Source organism: Lagopus leucura, unplaced genomic scaffold, assembly GCF_019238085.1.
Source record: "Lagopus leucura isolate 7727_CA_CO unplaced genomic scaffold, USGS_WTPT01 Super-Scaffold_73, whole genome shotgun sequence".
Taxonomy (NCBI): domain Eukaryota; kingdom Metazoa; phylum Chordata; class Aves; order Galliformes; family Phasianidae; genus Lagopus; species Lagopus leucura.
Genome location: NW_024962252.1, coordinates 28,652,513 through 28,673,159, shown reverse-complemented (window position 1 = coordinate 28,673,159; position 20,647 = coordinate 28,652,513). Strand labels below are relative to the sequence as shown.

General features: G+C 41.8%; 1 protein-coding gene across 3 annotated transcripts in view; it reads right to left on the bottom strand.

Annotated features, from left to right (window-relative positions):
- The window catches only part of ANKRD6 (ankyrin repeat domain 6), a 111,385-nt gene that overhangs the window by 32,847 nt on the left and 57,891 nt on the right, over positions 1 to 20,647 (bottom strand). For all 3 annotated transcript variants that reach the window (XM_042887071.1, XM_042887080.1, XM_042887090.1), the window contains exons 3-4: positions 14,128 to 14,279; positions 2,736 to 3,008 (exon numbers count right to left, since the gene is read on the bottom strand). In XM_042887071.1, the coding sequence (XP_042743005.1) occupies positions 2,736 to 2,855 (120 nt within the window). In that variant the 5' untranslated portion in view covers positions 2,856 to 3,008; positions 14,128 to 14,279. The remainder of the gene's footprint in view (positions 1 to 2,735; positions 3,009 to 14,127; positions 14,280 to 20,647) is intronic.

Sequence of the window (20,647 nt, the reverse complement as noted above, 5' to 3'; positions counted from 1 at the left end):
TTTCAATAAAACTCTGATACAATTCAGGAGGAATTTTGGCTGAGAAGTACAAAAGTCATTTTTTTCTTTGGAACAAATCTCTAGAATCTAAAATTAATTTGACAGAACAAACTGAAGATTATGAATAAAAATAGAAGGTATACAACTAGAAGAGAACTGCAGCGTGTGAATAAATTTACATTTTTTTTTAGTCTGCATTTTGCAATGAGTTTTATTGTGGCTAGGGGAGAAGGCTCTGCACTTCAGTTCATCTGAGAGATTAATCAATAATTCCCTACTCCGTCATTTGATTCCCAACCTAAAATTAACAACCCCATTTTAAAAGTCTTTATTATTTTGGGCCTTTTCTGCTTATTGAAAGACCACAGAAGAACCCACCTTCTCTGATGGCTGAAAAAGTCCCTGTAAATTTTTCAGTTTACACATAGATGAGGTTCATTCAATCCTGTGACAACAATGTCCTTGACTTTAAATGCCTCTTTCTCCTTACAGCCTCTGTGTCACTAGATTAGTGAGCCAAGCTCTTTCAGGGTATGTATGTTTATATAGCCTTTCACAGGCAAATATGCTCGTGCTATCCCCCCGTGCAGCTGGCTGGGTGAGAGCAAACTCCATGCTGTGTTGACCAGGAGCCTGAACTGATGGGTTTTGATGAGGACAGCAGTTTGGTCTCATGCCTTTTGATTTGCACTGAGCTCGCCTCTACCTGGCACACAACAGAAGAGGAACACGTGCTCTAGTGCCACCAAAACACTGCCAACACGTAGCCTTGGTCACTCCAAGAGCCTCTGCAGTCCTCCACAGTCTTTCAGGTCTGACTTCATCTTCCCTGAACAGAGGTTGCTGCGGATCTATCCTGCTGACATGCCAGGCTGCATCCAGAATGGCAAGAGCGACAGCTTTTGTCACAACCCATCCTGAGCTCAATGGGGATGACCCACAACCTCCAGGTCACAACAGCTACAACCCTGGAGTGTCAGGTCAGCCCCAGGGATGGTCTCAGAGTTCACCTGAGGGTCTGGGTCTCTCCATGACTTTCCAGTGAAGCCACCAAAACTGTGTACCTGCACAGTTTTGCCAACAATTAAGTTTTGATCTGATTTTCCATTCAAAGGTTGAACAACAAAGCAAGTCATGGAAGCAGGAAGCCACCTGTATATCGTATAGGAAAGAAATTTCTTTTACATTTGGTAAATCTGTATTCATCAAATTAACTTGATTTTGGTTTTGAACAGATTTACACAACATGCCTTTACTGTTACTGTAATAAACAGAAAGCATTGATGAGTGCAAAGAAGACAACCTCTACTAGGAGAAAGTATCAATTCTGCATTAGAATTATGGATTATGGCAACTAATTTCATGAAGCAGTAAAATCAGTGGCATGACTATTCTGGCAACTGTCACAAAAGACACCTCATCTCATGTTTCAAAGAGTGCAGAATTCCAACGACATTGATACACAAATTTGTATGAAGAATGGCATCCTTTTAATGCTTCATTTTCAAGTAGGTCTCTCAGTAACCTCTAAACTCGATAAACTAAAAAAAAAAAATAAAAAAATAACCCAAACCATTGCAAAACAATCAAACAAAACCATTACCATTCAAATATATTAATTTTTTTTTCTATTACTGACCACCTCCAGTAACTGTTGTTCAACTACAGCTGTGTGGACAACAGAAGCAAACAGGCATCCTTATGGGACCATTCTCGTTTACTACATCTTTGCAAAACACCACTCAGCTTTAGCATGCAAAATTCACTAAAAATAATTACCCTCAGTTCACTCCAGCTTTCAAAATAAATACTACCTACAACTCAGTCACCACAAAGCAATTGCAAACAACTGTTACTGACAGATAAAAACAGGAAAAAAAAAAAATCTTATCTCATGCACTCACATTTGCTTTCTCTCTGTGGATATTAGTTCCCATGTATTTATTGTGTTCAAAACCAATATGGAAACAGAAATCAGGCTAGACACAACAGAAAACAACAATCTGTCAAAACAGGATGTCCCAGATTTTATGCTAGAGTTCTGAAGATCTTGCTTACCTAATTTGCATTAGGGCTTTTTGCCTTCTCTGCAACAGATGCATTCTAGCTCATCTTTTATTTGCTATTATTTCTAACACTGAGAGATGTAGCCAAATATCCATTCGGATTCTCTTAAAATCTAAGCAGAAATCCTTTGATGCTGACTTTATCTCTAAGGTCTAGGGACCACGGTTTGCAAACCCCAAGTTTGCAGTTGGATGGTGACTACACAGCATGTCAAGGGTGAAGATACCAGATGCAAGTGAGACTGCCATACCAATAGACTCTGACAGCAAAGGAATGCTTTCTGCATGCCTTTATCTTACCACAACAGGTGGCTTTCCCCCTTCCTCTCATCCCCCAACAGTGATGAATTGTTCCATTCATCATTTTGCACGTCGTACAAAAGTCAACACTCATTTTGAAAAATACCACCGCACCTCCACCAGCACAGTACATTGTAAGGACTATAGCTGTACATACATCTAATGAAAAGTGTCCAACTACAAGACATGCACTATTTTTTAAATTTACATGAGCTAATACGTATAAACTTTAAGGAAATTTCAACACCGCTAGCTTCAATTACAGAATTTCAATTCAGAATTGCCAAGCTGCAAGGGCATTTTCACAGACAATGGTTTAGGAGTTATGTTAGTTCCCAGGGATTTTGTAAAGCGTTTTTCTCTTGTTACCTTGGTAACTGCTACCTTGGCACCCTTGTTGATAAGCTGCACCACATTATCCACTTGGCCTTTGTACGCAGCTATGAGAAGCCGTTCTGAAAGCACAGCGACCACATCCTGCTGGCTCATGAATTAGGAGAGAAAGGTTTGCAGGGCAAGCAGCTCACGGGTTTTTTCGGTCCAGAAACAAAAGCTTCAGAGCAGTCCAAGCAGCATGCGAGGAGGCGAGAAAGGACCCCGGCTCCCTGGAAGGCAGTGATGTTCCTATGCCATCTTCTGGACCTGTGGATCAGACAACAACACTGCTGTCAGCAACATTTCACAGATCGAGGCACTGCAGCAGCTCCTCCCCGAGCGCTCATCTCTTCATCAGTTTGGAGGGGGTCACAAACAAAACACCTCTGAGCCTCCCGGAAAGGATCATTGCACTTCTACTGCAAGGCAGAGGGAGTGCACACAGACACACATTTTCAGTATGTCCTAATTCCCCTCATTTAAATCCTTAAACTTTCTGAAAGCATAACTCTCTTTTGGCCCAATCTGTATTTGTGTGGTGGCCCCCTTTTGTTCTCTCTTTCTCCCTACATCTCCCACACTATACATCAGCCAAGGATGAGTTAACTCCCTTTGTCGCTATCAGCACCTCAGCCTGTTTTGACCAAGGGAGCAAGGGTAGGTTATAGTTATGGGATGCAGATACAAATACACAAATCTCTGCCCTGGGACTCAGAGCAGTCAGCAATTAAAGGCAGCTGACTGCTCTCTTGCTGGTATAAAACACTTCACAGCCTCCTGCAAACCATTCGAAGGACACCTTTGGCAGGGATCACAACCTGAAACTGGGAAACACTGATCCTCACTGTCATTGAGAAACTGCATCCCCAGAGAGGTGCTGACATCATGCCACACTGATCCTGGGGACAATTCAGATTTAGCATTCTTCATGCGAACCAGGGAAATGACTGTGAGCAAGTTCTTCTTTCCTGTCTCCAATGACCTGCCCAATACATTGAACCACCAGAGCTGATAAAAGACTTGTGACGTGCTTCCAGCAAATCTATCTGCAGAACACTTTGAGCTTAAGGATCCAAAACCTCCCAGTGCAGAAGGATTTCAGCTTTAAGTTTACTTTGGTAGTACTTCACACCTTGGTATGTAACTGTTTCAGTATAGCAAAAATACTGTCAAGATAGTCAGTGTGCATGCAGACAATTTATCTTCCTTTCTCTTGAAATACCCCTATACTGCTCATTACCAGCTACTAGTACTACGGACTTCACATAGTTTAAAAGGTTCAGAGACTAGCTGATCTTGGAGACTGACAGTAGAAAACAGCATCTTTCACATTTATGTTATCCTTTTGAATATACCTCAAAACGGCAATAGTAAAAACTTACTAACTACATCACAGCTTGGCTGCCCCCCTAAATTGATCTGGTTGTGTCAGTCTGGCTGATAGCACAAAGCCCTCTTAACACAATCCCATCACTCAGAGTACTGATGTTCTTGCTCACAGTTTCAGCAGAGAGGGCACTGCCAGGACAGATTTCATTGCCATTCATGTACTAGGAAGACACTCCCAGCAAGAAGGAAAAAGTGCATGGGTTGCTGCAGTACACCATGCTCCTGTTTTCCAGATACAGGGAGCGAGGATTTTTACTTCCACTCCAATGTTACATGTTTATATTCACCAGTACACCCCAGCAACAAAAAAGGACTTGCAACCCTGTTTAACAGAATGCTCAGTAGGGTACTGCAATCCTCTGTGTAACAAAGTGTCATCCTAAGACTCTGGATGGCTCAAGATCTACGTTACTTTTTGATCAAAACCTCACCTCTATTAAAACCCTGTTTGTTAGCCTGTAGATGATACCAGCAGAAACTAATTTGCATTCCTATGGCAATTTGTATTAATGACTCTTAGAACACTTTATGAGCATTTAGTTTTTATGATTTTATTGAACATCCTCTGAGGTGAGCGTTATGCTTACAGATACTACACCTACTTTAGACAAGGAGCTCTCTGAAGCACAGGAAAGTTACCAGTTTCTCCAAGGTTAACAGAATAATTACATCAAAGCCAACTCCAGATAACTGACACTTGGATTTGAAAGCATGAGGTTGTGGTGTCTCCAGGGAAAGAATCCAGGCTTTTCTTTACCATCCCCACACTTGCTCATTGCTAACTTGTCTGTAGCAATAAGGAAACAGCTTTGCATTTATTCAGAGAGAGGAACTAGGTAAAAACTTCCCAGGCCTCAAACGCAGCCCAGCAGGGGATAACAAGGAAACAGCACTGTACCCCAGGCAGCTGGACAGCTGCACCCTGAGGGTGGCCTATAATTAATAATTTGATATGTGAAAAGTAACACAAGTTCAATCTCACCTGCCTTAAGTATTTGCTTTTCTGATGTTACTGAAGCAAGCTGAAGCCCCACAACCTGGCTGCCCTGCTTTCTCCCAGGTAGCATCCCCACTACCAGGTGTGTGTTCCTGTCCCTCCAAGCCCACCAACTATGTTTTCTGTGAGCTTTCTGGGCAGTGAAGTTGTTTGCTCCTGTGCCAGCTCCTGTCTGTGCAACAGTGGTTTCCAAACGTACTGTACAGTCAACTGTTTGCCCACAGCCAACAGCAAGCCTGGCTGCCCCTACCTGGAGATGTGCACAGCACACTGACAGCCAGCTCTGTGCACTCCAAAACATCTCTGATCAGAACCTGTTTGGTTTTCTTACCTTTTAAATTAAAATAATATACATATCAGTAACATCATTGACATTGAGAGATTTTTTACTATTTGCTGCAGAAAGTCGAATGCAGACATTTTCCTGACACACAGACATTCCTGACCAAACTCCCAAAAAACTACAAGTGCTCATTATGACTTAGGTGAAGCACCAGAGACCTCAAACCCACACCAGTGCTCAGGTGACAAAGCACAGAGCTGCCAAGGAGCAGTCATGCTAACAGGTATGTATGTAGCTGCGAGAGGTGGAGGCTGGAAGCTGCACTCGTTTCATAGCTTGTCTCATTCCTTTCTGATGATAGCAGTAAGCTCTCTCTGGCAATCATTAGCCCCGCAGCCCAGAGGGACTGCCTGTGGCAGCTCTACTCTGTGATGTGTTTTGCCTTCTTGCCTCCTCTGGATCACATACAAAAGCATACTAAGGAACTGATCCAGCAGCCAGTCTCACATGGGTTTCCATCTCGCTGTTTAAGCCTCCAGCAGCAGCGGGTCTCCTCTGCAGCAGGGTAGTCATGTAACAAGCCACGTTTCCAATGCCAGCTGCCTTACAGAATGGTTTTCACACAACAGGTCACATCCCCACCTCCAGCTGCTTTACATTTCCTCAACTGCACATGTTTTGGATGCTTCACAACTCAGAAAAGTGTGTCTGATCAGGACAGGAAGCGCTGACACTCGGAGGATAACTCCTCACTCCCCTTCTGATACCAAACCCCTCCCAGCCAGCTTTATCTCTCCATGTGCCTCAGAAACACAGAGCATCCTCTCTTGACTGCGTCTGTACAGGCAGCCTGAGGGAGAAGGCAACAGATGCCCAAGTGCTGCAATTAAAGGCTTGACCGCTCTTTTGCACCCAGGTAGTGCAAAATAAACGAATAACGTGATTACAGGCTTACAGGCGCTGCGGCAGCCCCTGCTGCCAGTGCCTAATGCTCAGATCTAAAGCCCTCATTACCATCCCAAATCACTGCCGCTTCCTCCAAGCAGCAGAGCCCTGGTGCCAGGAATCCTGTAGTGCTCCTGCTCCTATGCTTTTGGAAAGCACGGAGATATTCAATCCTTCTGCCAAGAAATCAAGACAGGTAGGAAAAAAAAAAAAAAGAAAGAAAGAAAAAAAAAAAAAGATTTTACTTTACAATAAGCAGCAGCTCTCGCTGTGTTTCTCTGGTAAAGATCAGATTGCTTACCTGGGGCAGGTAGGGAAAGCAACGCCCTGCCCCAGCACCCCACAGGATGGCAGCCCAAGGCAACGCCTATTGGTCCCAATGCCGCAGCTTGGCTCGGCACGGAGACAGCAACGTGGTCCCCTGATCAGCGAAGCATGACAGGAGACACTTGGGCTGATATCACCGTTCAGTATTTCAGAACCATAGCAATGAGGCAATGTCTCCAACCAGCCAGAGCCAGCCGCATCTCCACAGATTTTAGCAGCTCAGTGAGTCAGGCACTCGTGAGTACAGGAGCTCCAGGAAATGTCTGGCTGCTGGAGGCAGTCCTACCGGAGCTAGAGAAAAGTCCAGCACACAGCAAGCATCACAGACACTGCCAGGCTGGAAGACAGCCTCTCCTATATCCACAGAAAGGATAAAAAGAAAATAAAGGCTTCCCTTGCAGGAAAGAGACAAAAAAGGTAACAAACTGAAAGACTTAAGACTTGTAAGTTAATCAACTTCATAAAATCCCACGTGATAAATGAAAGTCATACAATGCCAGAGCACAGGTTACTCTCAGTTAGTAAGATCACTAGTGTAGCTAACAAAAAGCTCCTGGTTTTATTACCGTTGTACCAAGGTTCAATACAAAAATTAAAAAAAATAGAAAAAGGGGCTCCCATTTCCTGCAGTAGACCCCAAGTTCTCTTCTCTAGTTTACTGCCAGAAATGGTGCTGACTATTGCAAGAAAAGCTCTCATCACTAGCAGCTTTATTCCATGCAATGTAAGTAATAATTATTCTAAATTACTTTAAACGAGTCCTGTGTAATTTAGTCAGACCATTTGTTTTATGAGATGATATATAATAGTACTCTTTTATAATAATCTTATAATAATCCTTTCTAAGAAAGCTTCCCGAAAACTTCCTATTTCTAATGCTGCCCATCTCTTCATTGCTCAGCTCTCCGAGGAAAATGGGTTTCTTTGCTTATTAGTACATAACAGGATATTTAAATCCACAGCATTCTCTTTTTCTTGTCTACTCTCTCTGAGAAGTAGCTTGTCATATTTAAAATATGAATAAGCATAAATAAAGTACTCAGAATAACAAGGTGGGTTATTGCATTAAAGAATGAGTTTCCTGGAACCTAACTCAGTTTATCATTTATCCCAGGATGTAGATATACCTTCCATTTCTGCTGAGTGACTTTCAGAGTTTTTTCAAAACCTGCAGCACTGCTTTCCTTTGAATGACTTTTCTCCAGTTCGCCCCATGAATCCAGTACAAATCTATTGGGAAAAAGGTATATAATTTTGCTAAAGGGAGGACTCTGTGTCTCACTCCTTCCTGGCCTAAAAGACAGTTCAGAAGAGCCCAAGGTGTCATTATGAAAAGCACAACATAGAATCACTGAGGTTGGAAATGACCTCTCACATCACCTAATCTGACAACCAGCCCACCCCCACCATGCCCACTAACCACGTCCCTCAGTGTCACATCCACACATTTCTTGAACACCTCCAGGACAGTGACTCCACCACCTCCCTGGGCAGCCCTTTCCAGTGCTTCACCACTCTTTTCAGTGCAACTTAAGGCTGTTTCCTCTCATCCCAGTAAAAGATACACCTGAAAAATGAGAACAGACTACCAGCTCAAGAACTATCTGCTTTTGATACGTATTTATCAACTACACCAATACTAATTTTTGAGCTGGACTGTACAGTGCTGAACATTTTGAAATCAGACAATTTTCTTGTATGTTGGTTCTGATGCTGTTTACTGTTGTTCTCACTGCATGTTTTGAAATACTATTGTTGCAAGCAAAAGTTTTCATGCATGCAGTTGTATAATCCATCACCTCCTCAATCAGCACGCTCTACTTCATCTGAGAACTTTTGTGTGTTTTTTGCTTTTTTCCCACTTGTTATTAATTACTTCAATAATCACTTTAGCAGTCTCCCAAGGAACTCTGTGTGCCAGCTGCTCCACAAGTTCCCACCAACACTAAACAGCCAGGCTGATGTCCCTGCTCTGCCACCAGCGTGGATCTGCAGCCCTCCATCCAGCACAGCCAGACACAAGCTCTCAGCTGCCTGGCATCTCTCAAACCAGCCTTGTTGCCACCACAACAGGCAAAGCTGCACCTGCTGGCACTGGCACATGGAGAGTAGCAATGGAGATCAACGCTTCAAATCATCGGTTACACATCACCAATCTCACAGCACGGTAAACAATTGTTTAATTGTTTTCCTTCCACTTTAATTACCTCGTTATTCATTAGGCAGGCTCTACCCTTAGCATATTCCAGAGCACCTCACAGGACAGCTGTTCATTTTGTCTGTTTCACCGAAGTTTCACAACTTTGTTATTCTCCCACCCTCTCTTTCACTACATGCATGCGCACACACGTCAAAAACATTCAGCAGAAGCAAGATCAGCTCACAGCAAGCATTCTTCAGTTAGGCAATGCTTACACAGTAAAACAATATCCATTGTTGGCTACAACACAGTATAGACGCAAACACACAAGAAAGAGATGTTCTGGTCTCATTTACATAAGTGCAGTTAGGAGATCTTTCCAGCTCACTGCTGCTCAACAGAAGTGCTGGAGCTGAGCCTTGGGAACAAAGCAGGATACAGCTGTGCTCGTGAGAGAACAGAGATTTGCATTACACTCACGCACTGAGGGATTTCTGGGTGGGAGATGTTACAGAATGGCTTAGGTTGAAGGGGAACTTAAAGCCCACTCAGTTCTAACCCCCTGCCATGGGCAGGACTGCCACCCACTGGATCAGGCTGCCCAGGGACCCATCCAACCTGGCCTCGAATGCCTCCAGGGATCTACAGCTTTCTCTGAGCAACCTGTTTCAGTGCCTCACCATCCTCTGAATAGTAACTTTTTCCTGACATCTAACCTAAATTTCCCTTTCTTTTAGTTTAAAGACATTCCTCCTTCTCCTATCACTATCAGACTGTGTAAAAATTTGGTCCTCCTCCTGGTTATGCGCTCCCTTCAAGTACTGGGAGGTAGCAATGAGGTCTCCCCAGAGCTTTCTCCTCTCCAAGCTACATAAGCCCAAATCCCTCCACCTTTCTTCATAACTGCCTTTCTGAATGGCACTTTTCCATCTACCTCAGCAGCCTACAAGCACCATACTGCAATGACAAAGTCTGCTCCTACCATGTACCTACCATGTACCAACCTCATGGAAATGTAGGTTTTTTACTATTGGTGCCACCCTCTCTCAAATTAGTGTCTGAAGTAAGCTCTGTAACTTACCATAGGAAAATCCTCCTCGGCTGGGGAAGGAGACCAGGTTTCTTCCCATTCTCAGATACCAACAAATATACTTGTGTTGTGGGAGAACAGAGAATGTTCTATTCATGCTGACATCATCCTAATACCGTGTACAGTACCCCTGATTTTAATGTTCATGCTAGCAGGCTGTCAAATGAGCACTAAATATCTTCAGGATTTGTCCCCTTGATGTATTACATCCATAAAGGACAATATATACACAACAAATGGTGAAGGATATCTAAGTATTATTTGCTTCATAAATCTCCTTGCAAGTTGTGAAGAATCAATCACTGTGGGCTAAAAATATTTTCCTCTAAGACAATCATAAATCAGTTCAGAAGCTTTCTGCAGATGTCTTGATTTTTCTCCCAGCTGCTACACCTGAAGGGGCTGCACTGGAGATGGTGAATGTTGCTGCTTTGAATGATTGGGTACTCTCTTGAACAGGTCCATAAAAATGCATCATTAGCAGTATCTTAACGAACAAACCATGGCTACCACATTACGAACCACCTCCAGAACTTCTAGGTCCGTCTTAGCTAATCATGCTTTGTAAACTCTGGCAACCAAAAACCCCTACAATTGCAGTAGCAAACATAGCCGTGGAATTTCTGTATGACATACATGAAGACTCACCAAGTGGAAACACATTCTGAAACAACAGCTGAACAGCACGATTACTTTTTCACATAAAACACTGATGCCGATGATTACTGCATTATTCCTGTTGCAGTAAATGTCACAGATATCTGCTCAGTCACATATGAGCTCTGCTTCACTGATAATTTGTGTAAGTTGGGCCATTATAAATTTATGAATCAAGTACTCTAACTGTGTATGTGATCTATCAAAGGCAGTTCTAACTGTCTTAAAAATCAAACCCAACATGGTAACGCAAACGTGGCACCAAATTGTCTCCTAAGTAATCAGCTGTTTTCACTTCTTTTTTTTTCCTGGGGATTTGCTCTTGAGCAGATGTTTAGTACCCTTGCCAGGAGCCCTGTACAACCTTGTGATAATTACCAAGAAGGCTGGCAACAGCTCACAAGGGACGAACAAGCCAGTTCTACCTAATTAATCTACAACCACTTGAAGCCACGGAAACAAACAACATACTTAAAACTGCACGCATGGTTATGGGGTCGAGGTGTATACCACAAGAAGAGGAAATTATTTCTTCATCCAGATAACAAGAAAGTCTATAAAATATCAACCACACACAGAATAGTTTGCACAGCAAACAAATTAATTCATTATACTTCACTTGGAATGAGATGAGGGAAGCTGAAGATTTTCACCAGTGGGACTCAAACAGCAGAAGAATATCCGTAGTGCAAGTATGCTCCTGCATCACAGCACTGCAGAGAACACACAAGACTTTTTCTCAGCATTACCAGCATTCTTGTCTGTGATTTCCTCAGTACCTTCTTTGTTGTTTCCTCCTTCTTTTCACATGTACAGTTTCAAAACAAATATCCAAACCAGGCCCATCCTCCCTGTACACAGCCTGTGCTCAGCCTCATCTGCTGTACTCTCCATTCACCCTCATGTTTTCCCTCCACCAACGATTCTATAAAGGAAAGTTTTTTCCTAATAGGTGTAAGAAACCATCAGCTCCGCTCCAGTTTCAGTGAGGTTTGAAAAATCTTCACAAGAAACCAGAAACATTCTAACTCCTCAGCCATCCATCTGAAAAACACAGTTACACTCCCATAAATTCTTATTTTATAGGTCGCATGGCATGGACCATACTTTCAAGACACAAATTCACAGGCAAATTTTACCACAGAGCTAAGGTTTGCGTAACTGTTAGAAATTATCACTCCCATTGTATTATTTTTCTTCCAGGACAGTCATAGGTGACTGCAGCTGAATCTCAGATTCTCGAGTGAGAGGAAACAAAAAGACTGAGGATCTGTTTGGTACCACCTTTGTCTGTTCTGACCACAGATAACAGAATGCAAATTTTCAGGCCTCTACAAAACCCTGGTGCTCTCTAGACAGCATCATGACACCAAATATGTACAAAAGGGTTCACTGGGCAATGCAGACACCACCAACTTACTCTGTTATACTCCCATTAGGGTCAACAAAGGACACACCTGTCATCCTAAAGTACCTTTCTACTGACAAATGAATCACATTCTAAAATAATTACCTCATTAAACAGCATCTTGAAAACTATACATCAAACATCTCAAGCTAGATTAAAACAATCTCATAGTATCTGTGAGAAAGATTCTGCTTTCTGCAATTTGCTAGAAGACTGTGTCTGCCTGGTTGCATCATGACATGTCCTGTCAATGGTAAATCATGATTTATGAGAATTAAAATACTCATACTGGAATAAAATGTAAAAAGCAACTGATGCAGAAAGTCTCAACAAATCTCAGTAATGACTTCTCCATGGAAGTCATTCTCTCTCTCAGCCTTCATTTTCTGAGTCCTAAGCTGCTTCCAGAGATGATTCCACAAGTCCAGCTCCTCTATCAGCATAAAGGCTACTTTGCAAAGGCTTTATTTCCAGAAGAAAAAATGAAACAATTTAGAACGTTGTAAGCTCCTTGCGAAGAGGATGTGGCTTTCCCTGGGCAGCCTGATCTAATGGGTGGCAACCCTGCCCACAGCAGGGAGGTTGGAATTGGGTGGGCTCTAAGGCCCATTTGAATTCAAGCCCTCCTGTGATTCTGTGATGCCACGGACACAGTCTGGCTATCTATTGAAAAAAAAAAAAAAAACCAACTAACAAAAAACCAACAAACAAAAGTAGAGTCATCACCAGTCTCAATTCAGCTGGTTCATGAAGAACTACTGCCAGATGCTTCACATAACCAACTAAGGAACATATTGTATCACCTCAAACGTGTGTTTTCTTGAAAACCTTCAGAGTCCCTGTGTGCAAATCTCCTTCATGTGAAGTAGGCCAACTAGGAAAAGCTAAGGTATTTCTTTTCTTTGTGTATATCATGCAAATGTATGTGCAAGTATACATGTGACAGACCTGCAGCTCATTTCTGTACATAATTACATCCCTCAGCTATTCTGATTCTAGGAAAACACTTCTCCACATTTTTGTCTTCTCACATTTTCTACATATACCTGAGAGGATGAAAAACTGATTTATGTATGCATACCTACACAAGAACAAACATACACAAGCATGCAAAAATAGAAATCTGATTTCAAAGGAAATTAAAATTACAAACCTTTTAACCTTTTAACACTGACAACTTCAGAGGTGCAAATTTTAAGGAACTATTTCTCCAGGTTTTGGTCTTTCATTTTCCTTTCTAACCTGCACATCAGTCCTGCTTTGCATGCCAGGGAAACTGCAGGTACTGTATGCATTCGAATGTTAAGTTATCAAGAACACAGCTTTCTACAGAAAGCACTACAAGCTTTATCTGTCTCAAAAGCCAGCATCTCACAATGCTTTTTCTGTATCTGAGTGCTTATCCTGCTTAAGCATTCATATACTGTGACCACTTTTGAAGAAAACAGAATAAATAATCAACTTCAAATTATACTTCTTTCAACGTTCTTCTCAGTTTATCACTGCTTAAATTATAGGGCTTTCAGCAGAGATTGCACTGGGTTTTCTTCTTATTCAGGTATATCAGAATTGCAGGTGTGTTGACATGTCAAGCACACCTTTCATTTTAACATATTTGCTGCTAGGAGAGCCTCAGAAGACACAAAGCTTGCTTTCACTGAAGGTTCAGGAGCCAGCAATGTTGTATCATGCATTAAAACTTAATAGCCTATAATGTATATTAACTTAGAAAAATAGCTCATCAAACACTCCATGAAAGGAACTTACCCCTGGTGGGGAGTGACAAACCACTGAACCTCATGCCATGTTCTCCTGCCCTAGCCCACACCGAGCACAGGAGATGAGTCTCCAACTTCTCACTTAGAGAAATCTCATTTCAGTACAACACTGGCCAGTTTATCTCACCAGTGCTGAACTTAGACACGAATTTCAATGGGTGGTACAAATGGACAGCAGGGGAGGCAAGAGACTGCATACTTCAAAGGACACAGCAGCGTGACAGCATTTTGGCTCCTTATTTAAAACTGAGCTTTTCTCACTTGGTTATTTACTCAGGAATTTTTGTGCATTTCTAAACACATTTCTGCACAAACCTATTTTCAAAGCATTGTAGACAAAAAGAAAAAAAGGCAGATTTGCTTGTTACTCACTCTCAAGGATCGTTTAGTTTATTCTGATGAACATTTTACAGCTGTGACTTGCTGGGCAGCTTCTGGCGAGGTTCAATGGAGATGGCAAGTTCAGTCTTTTCCAGTGCTGACAGCACCAGTGTGCCTTTGTACCACAGTACGGTACACTGCTTCTGCAAAAGTAGAAACACATAATAAATAGAATGTCAAATCACACTGTGGAGTAAAGAAATTTTAATACCAGTGCCCTCTGCAACATAGAACTGCCTAAATACACCTGGGCAAAACGAGTTATTTCCTCCTGAAGTTTTCACTGGCACTTCCCACTACAAACAAAACAAGTTTAAAGCACAGCTTGATGGTTTGGGTTGTGCTGACTGATACTTGAAAATGCCATCAATGAGAATTGCACGATTACACGAGCAGAGAAAATCAGACATAGGCCTTGCTAACTTCCCAGAAGTCATATGCCAAAAGAAATCAGGGAAAGGACACGTTCTGCTTCTCTCTCTTAGCATTCTCTTTGACACTGTACTGTCATCTCAGTTCACATCTTCCATTTCAGGATGTGAGCAAATAGAAGTTTCACTGGCTATAGGAACTCATTACGGATACTCACTTAGGCTTCCATTTTCAGCCCATGATCCTTCTCTTGTTCTCTTTCCACAAATACTTTCACCTGCTCCCTTTTCCTGCTACTTTATCAGGTTTCTCTGTTGCCACATTTGTCATTACTTCCTTCTGGAAGTCTAGCCTCCAGACAGACTACCACTGTAATATTTGTGAGCTGCTTGGAGAAAGAATAGATGAGAAGATTCACAGGCCTGCCCTGTCAAAGCAACCAGCTCTCTACATTCCAGGGGTCATAATTTATCATGTATGCATTGGTACTGAAGTTATTCCCACTGCTTCATGCACTGGAGCAAGCAGGCAAGCAGCTAATGGGTATCAGGGCAGCCCACATCACCAGGCCAGCCCCTTCCATAGACAAACTGGCCCATGTGTTATGACCAAAAAAAAAACAAACAAACCTATCTCTGGTACAGTATGCTTTGGCTAATGCTGATGCCAGTGCAGCATTCTCTTTTACTTTGTTTGCTCTCAGACCTCCACTGTCTTTTTTCCCAGTGCAGGCATGTGCATTTCTCTGATTGTATGACAACCTGGGTAGGGAAAGAGGTCATGCTTGGAAAATCACCTGGTAAAGGAATTAAACTGTTAAGACTTTAAAACTCATCAGACTCCCTGAGCTGAGTCTCCCCAAGCTGTGCAAACAGCTGGAGAAGACAGCACAAATGTGAGAATTACTAGGTGGGGCTCAGTAAAATTGCCATGGCTGCTTTTAATTACTGCTCAAAGTGTTCATCCAACTACAGCCTCATGCTGCCCAAGGGTAAGAAAAAAGAATTTCACCTCTTCCTCCTTTCAGCCACTCCTGAACAGAAGTGACCATCATGCTGAAAGAACAGCCCTCACCCTACATATACTGATGTGAGTTCAAAGAATAGAGTTTTAAGTCACCCGGTAGCTCTTCGGCGCACCTGATTCACAGAATCATAAAGCCATAGCATGGCTTGGTTTGGAAGAAACCTCAAAGCCCACTCTGGCCACCTGCCATGGGCAGTGTGCAGCTCACCAGCTCAGGCTGCCCAGGGCCTCATCCAACCTGGCCTTGAACACCTCCAGGGATGGAGAATCCACAGCTTTGCTGGGAGCTGTGCCAGTGCCTCACCACCCTCTGAATAAACAATTTCTTCCTAACATCCAATCTAAATTTCCCATCCTTTACCTTACAACCATTCCCTGGGGTGCTTTTAGCCTCACTCCTTTTTTTTTTTTTAGGGGAAATAAACAGTGCAAACAACAGCTTAATCAACTCAGTGTGTGGAGGTCTGGTGCTGTACCTATAGACAGCTATTTCAAGGTGTCACTGAATTTAACACAAGTTCCCCTCAATATCTTTTCTTTACAAAAACAGCAAGGGAAGAGATGGCAGACCTGCATAAAAATCACTTCTGTTGTGGTAAGAAACAGTTATTCAGAAGTACCTGCAGCTCCCTCAGGAATACTGCTTGTTTATCAGATAAACTGCAAAAGTGCACTCACCCACACCATCTTCATTTTGAGAGCATACATAAGCCCTGACAAGCACCAAGGGGGCTGCTCCCCAGCCTCTTCTTACCAGTTTACTTTCTAGATGGAAAGCTGAAGCTGGACACTGACACAGCAAGGACTGGCAACAGACACAACACGTTTTAGGGGAAAAAAGCCTCCTTATAAATTAAGCTTTTATTTCCCCTTACATCCAATAGCAGCACTATAGTCAGCTTATACTTCTAGATATTTTTTTCATGGAAGCTTACACAAAGTGGTTTCCTTGTTTTACTGAATGGTGTTAGAATTTGATTGTATCCTCAGCTGCACAAATAGACTTCCAAGGAGCTGGGCAAAATTTGGATGGCTCTCAAAGCCTCAGAAACATTCTTCTATTTTTACTAGAATGATAAGAATATATACCCATTATTCCCATTATACACTAAAAAAGATAAAGATGACTAAAGACTTGAGTGTTTATTTGCAAGCAGTAAAGAAGTACATTCAATAGTAGGTGGTCACTTGCTTGTAGGAAGCTTAAATGACCAGCTCCTACTGAATAAGATGATAATCATCTCAGACTGTGGAGAACAACCAGTTCTGGACCACAGGGCTGAACATGGCCTAGAATCTGACACAATTCAAGCTCTTCTATTGTTGACAGGATAAACCATTTGCATCCTTTCTTTGGCTATGTGAGTCTGAAAAGCAAGACCCAAAGGCTTGGCTACCCATCAAAGTTTAAGCCAGTGCTCACATGTCAAGTACCAAACAACAGCTTGTTAGCAACACTGAGTCACTGTTTCTGTTGGGCTCCATAAAAGCATCTGCATGTAACCAGAAGGGAGAGTCGTACAGGAAGAAGAATGGAAATCTTTGACAGTATATTTCTGTAAGTGACTGTAGTAAAGTGAGTTACCCATATAAGCATTATGAAAGAAAAAAAGAAAGTATGAGCTATAAGACTTCTCCATGCTTGCCCTATTCTTGCACATATATCACTTCACTACATATCACTTCACTAGATATCTGCTTCAGGCCACTAATGGGAGGTGGATTTCTGGATTAGTCACACCACATTGTCCTTACATACAGGAGGAAGAAAGGCTGCAAAGCAGTTTATGGACCCCAACAAAAAGCACACTCTTCAGAAAACTCACATTCATATTATACAAATGTCACTGTCTGTGTAGCATGGGGTTTTGTTTTTGCTTTGTTTTGAAAGAATGATGCATTTTCAAATGAACCTTTGTGTTAAACAAAACTGGAGCAGTGGTCACGTCCTTCCCTTACAATTAGAGAGGTGCCCAAACACTCCACCTCAGAGATGGTGGCTGCACAGAGGGAAATGATCCCTTGGGTCCCAGTGCAGTTTCACAGCTCTTCTCGGCAGTATTCATGAGTGATGGAAGTCACTTGGCCTGCTTGAACTTCTGAGAGCTGCAGACAGGAAAGTGCTAAGAATAAATAATCTCTCTTGATCTTTGAAGCAGAAATCATTGCTGAAATGCCAGTTATGTGACTTCAATTAGAAAATGCTATTGTAAGACCTTGCCATCCCCAATTACTACTAATTAACATCCCCACATAATTCAGCCACTTGCCTCTTTTCCTCCAAGCATTCAGATTAGATGTGTTTATGCACAAAAACCTGGTAATACAGAAAGACATCAGAAAACTATTATTTATGTCTTTGTCTTGACCTTTTTCTACTGTTTTGTTGACTACATAATAGTGGCTTTTCTCATTTGTCATGAGAAATTGGATGGAAAATGGGAAATGGCAACAGTAATTTCTGTAAGAAAATCACTTATCGTAAAGTTCAAACAGAAACAGAAATAATTTATGACTAGTATAGTTATTCTCCACTTACAAATGCTATTTATGATTTAGGAAGATTTCTTACTAATTTTTTTTTTTTTAACAGATGGGAGAGAAAACAACTCACAGAAAAAAAAAAAGAACTCTCAATGGGGCACATGTTAAAAACATCATTTGAAGTAGTATGTACATACATTGTATTATATACATATATTATACTTGTCAGACAGCTAAATATGCTCAAAATACCTTTTACCCAAGCAATCCAAATTTCCATGTAACATACAAAAAAAACCAAAGTGAACTACAAGGTAGGACCATGGCTAAAGAAGCCAGTGCCTACCTCTCTAACCATAAAGCTGGCCTGCACCTCAGGTCTGTTTCACTAGTTATGGGGATAACAGCATGATTTTTGATCATCTTATTCTTGCTTCTTCTTCTAATTTTATTTTACACAAACTCACTATTTGCTTCTTTATTCACAGTTAAAACAAACTCACTGTTACAAGTTCTTTTCTTTAAGGCAGAGTGAAGATCTCATAGTTTCTTAAACTACTCCTAGGGAGTTCAGATGCTATGCTTTAAAATCCTTGCTCATATTTCTTCAGCTATTATTTCTGTAAGAAAGTCAGAGCATGTAACCTGATGCTCTCGTAAGCATGTAAATAAGTACAAAAGAAAAAAAAAATAGCTGCTGATAACTAAATAGCAGAAGAACCACAGCCATGGAACCACACTTACATTGCAGATACCTAATGCAAACAGAAAGGCTGCTGCACTGATACGCAGGACTGTCCTAACCCAAGTAAAGCAGCTATACGTGTGCTTGCTGGGTCCAGCCTTGCTTGGTCCAGCCTTGCTTGTTCCAGCTCCTCCTCCAAAGCACATGCCAGAAGGTGCTGTGTGCGAGAGGCTGCACATGGCCACAGTGCCTGAGCAGCGAGACTCATGTCCTGGGCCACGCTTGGCAGCACGGCTCCCAGCAGGGAGGGCCTTGCCCAGTGCTGCCTCTGCTATTGACCGCGCACCATGGCCTCTCCAGGAAAGAACTCAACAAGGGAACCAAGAGCTGTGGGCTTCACATCCCATCTACAAGGCTTGACAAGGTGAAACCCAAACATTTGATCTCACACATTCTTCTGTTATCCCAGACGTGCTGCTGGATGAATGGCCCTGCGCTGCAATGATCCTCAGCACGTCTGAGGAAAAATAAGCTCAGCCGAACTAAACAAAACAAGACCTGGGAATCTGACCTTGGTTTTCAATCCAAATACCACACTGATCCTAATTGAGACTACAATTTAACAAAAGCTGTCCAAGCCAGCCTTTTTCTCCCCACAGCATAAATCTAGCTATCTTTTTCTAGTGTGTTCCACCCAAACAAACTGTTAACAAAACAAAATGGAGTTAACACTGAACCTAGAGTGTTAATTAATTCAGAGGGTGCATAAAAAGATTAACAAGATCCTTTTATCCTTTGCTGTATAATTTAAGTCATCACTAACTAGTCACACTTTAAAGAAATTCTTGCAAATAATACAAGTGTTGGCTGTTACATTCCTGCTCACACCTTGTTTCAAGATTTAAATCATGTTTTAGTTTCTTTGACAAACTCCAAGTATCTGTGGATTAACTAATTGTCATTAGACTAAGTGATGGAAACAAAGCATGGGCTGTTTTCACAAGTCCCATAAAAAGATTTGTTGCTTTCCATTTACTCTAGCTGCTTTATAGTACAGGCCACGTCTTTAGGGCTACATATTTTAGCTTAACAGGAACTGATACTTAGTAAATTGGAATATAAATCTAAGTGTTCAAACCACAGAATTAAACTCAGGTATCTGATTTTAGCACCCATTTATTTAGAAAATAGCGATTTCTATACTAAACAATTCTGCTCATATGCCTTCCTGGACTGCTGCTCCTCCCAGAATTGCATTAGTATACATTAACTGGAAAAGGAAGGGCACAGAAAAAGTTAGTTCCTACAGAAGTGGAGAAAACAACCTACTGAGTTCAACCTTGTAGCCAAATACTAGCAGTCTGAGGCATTCAACCTGTTTTGTTTTTTTTCACCTTCAGTCTTCAGAAGTAATGTCTTCCGTCAGATCTCTGCACATACCAAGCGCAGCCAAACATTTTTAAATAGAGAAAGATGATTTAACAAGGGACAAAAGGGCAAGCTGAAGTTTGGGAGATTCACAATGGACGTTAGGAAGGTAGTGTATTGCTCAAACAGGTGACAAAGAGACATGGCAGAATCTTCCCTGGAAACATCCAAGGCCCAGCTGGACAAAGCCAGGGCTGGCCTGAACTGGAGCAGCAATAGGTTTCCTTCAAGCAAGAGACTGGACTAGATGGCCTCTTGAGGTCCCATCCAACCAACATGTAATGAGCAAATAAAGCCACCTTCCCTTAGACATGCATTATCCACACAAAATTAAACAGCGACAGGAAATGTAATACACCTACTCTGCCTCCTAAATTCAAATACACTTTCATTTTTAAAAGGTGCCAAATCCAAATAACATTCTGTATCTATGTATTTCTTTTTTATCTTATTTTTTTTAATCAACATTTCTTTTTTACTTCAAGTTCCTACAATTTTTGACAATTTTAAGACATG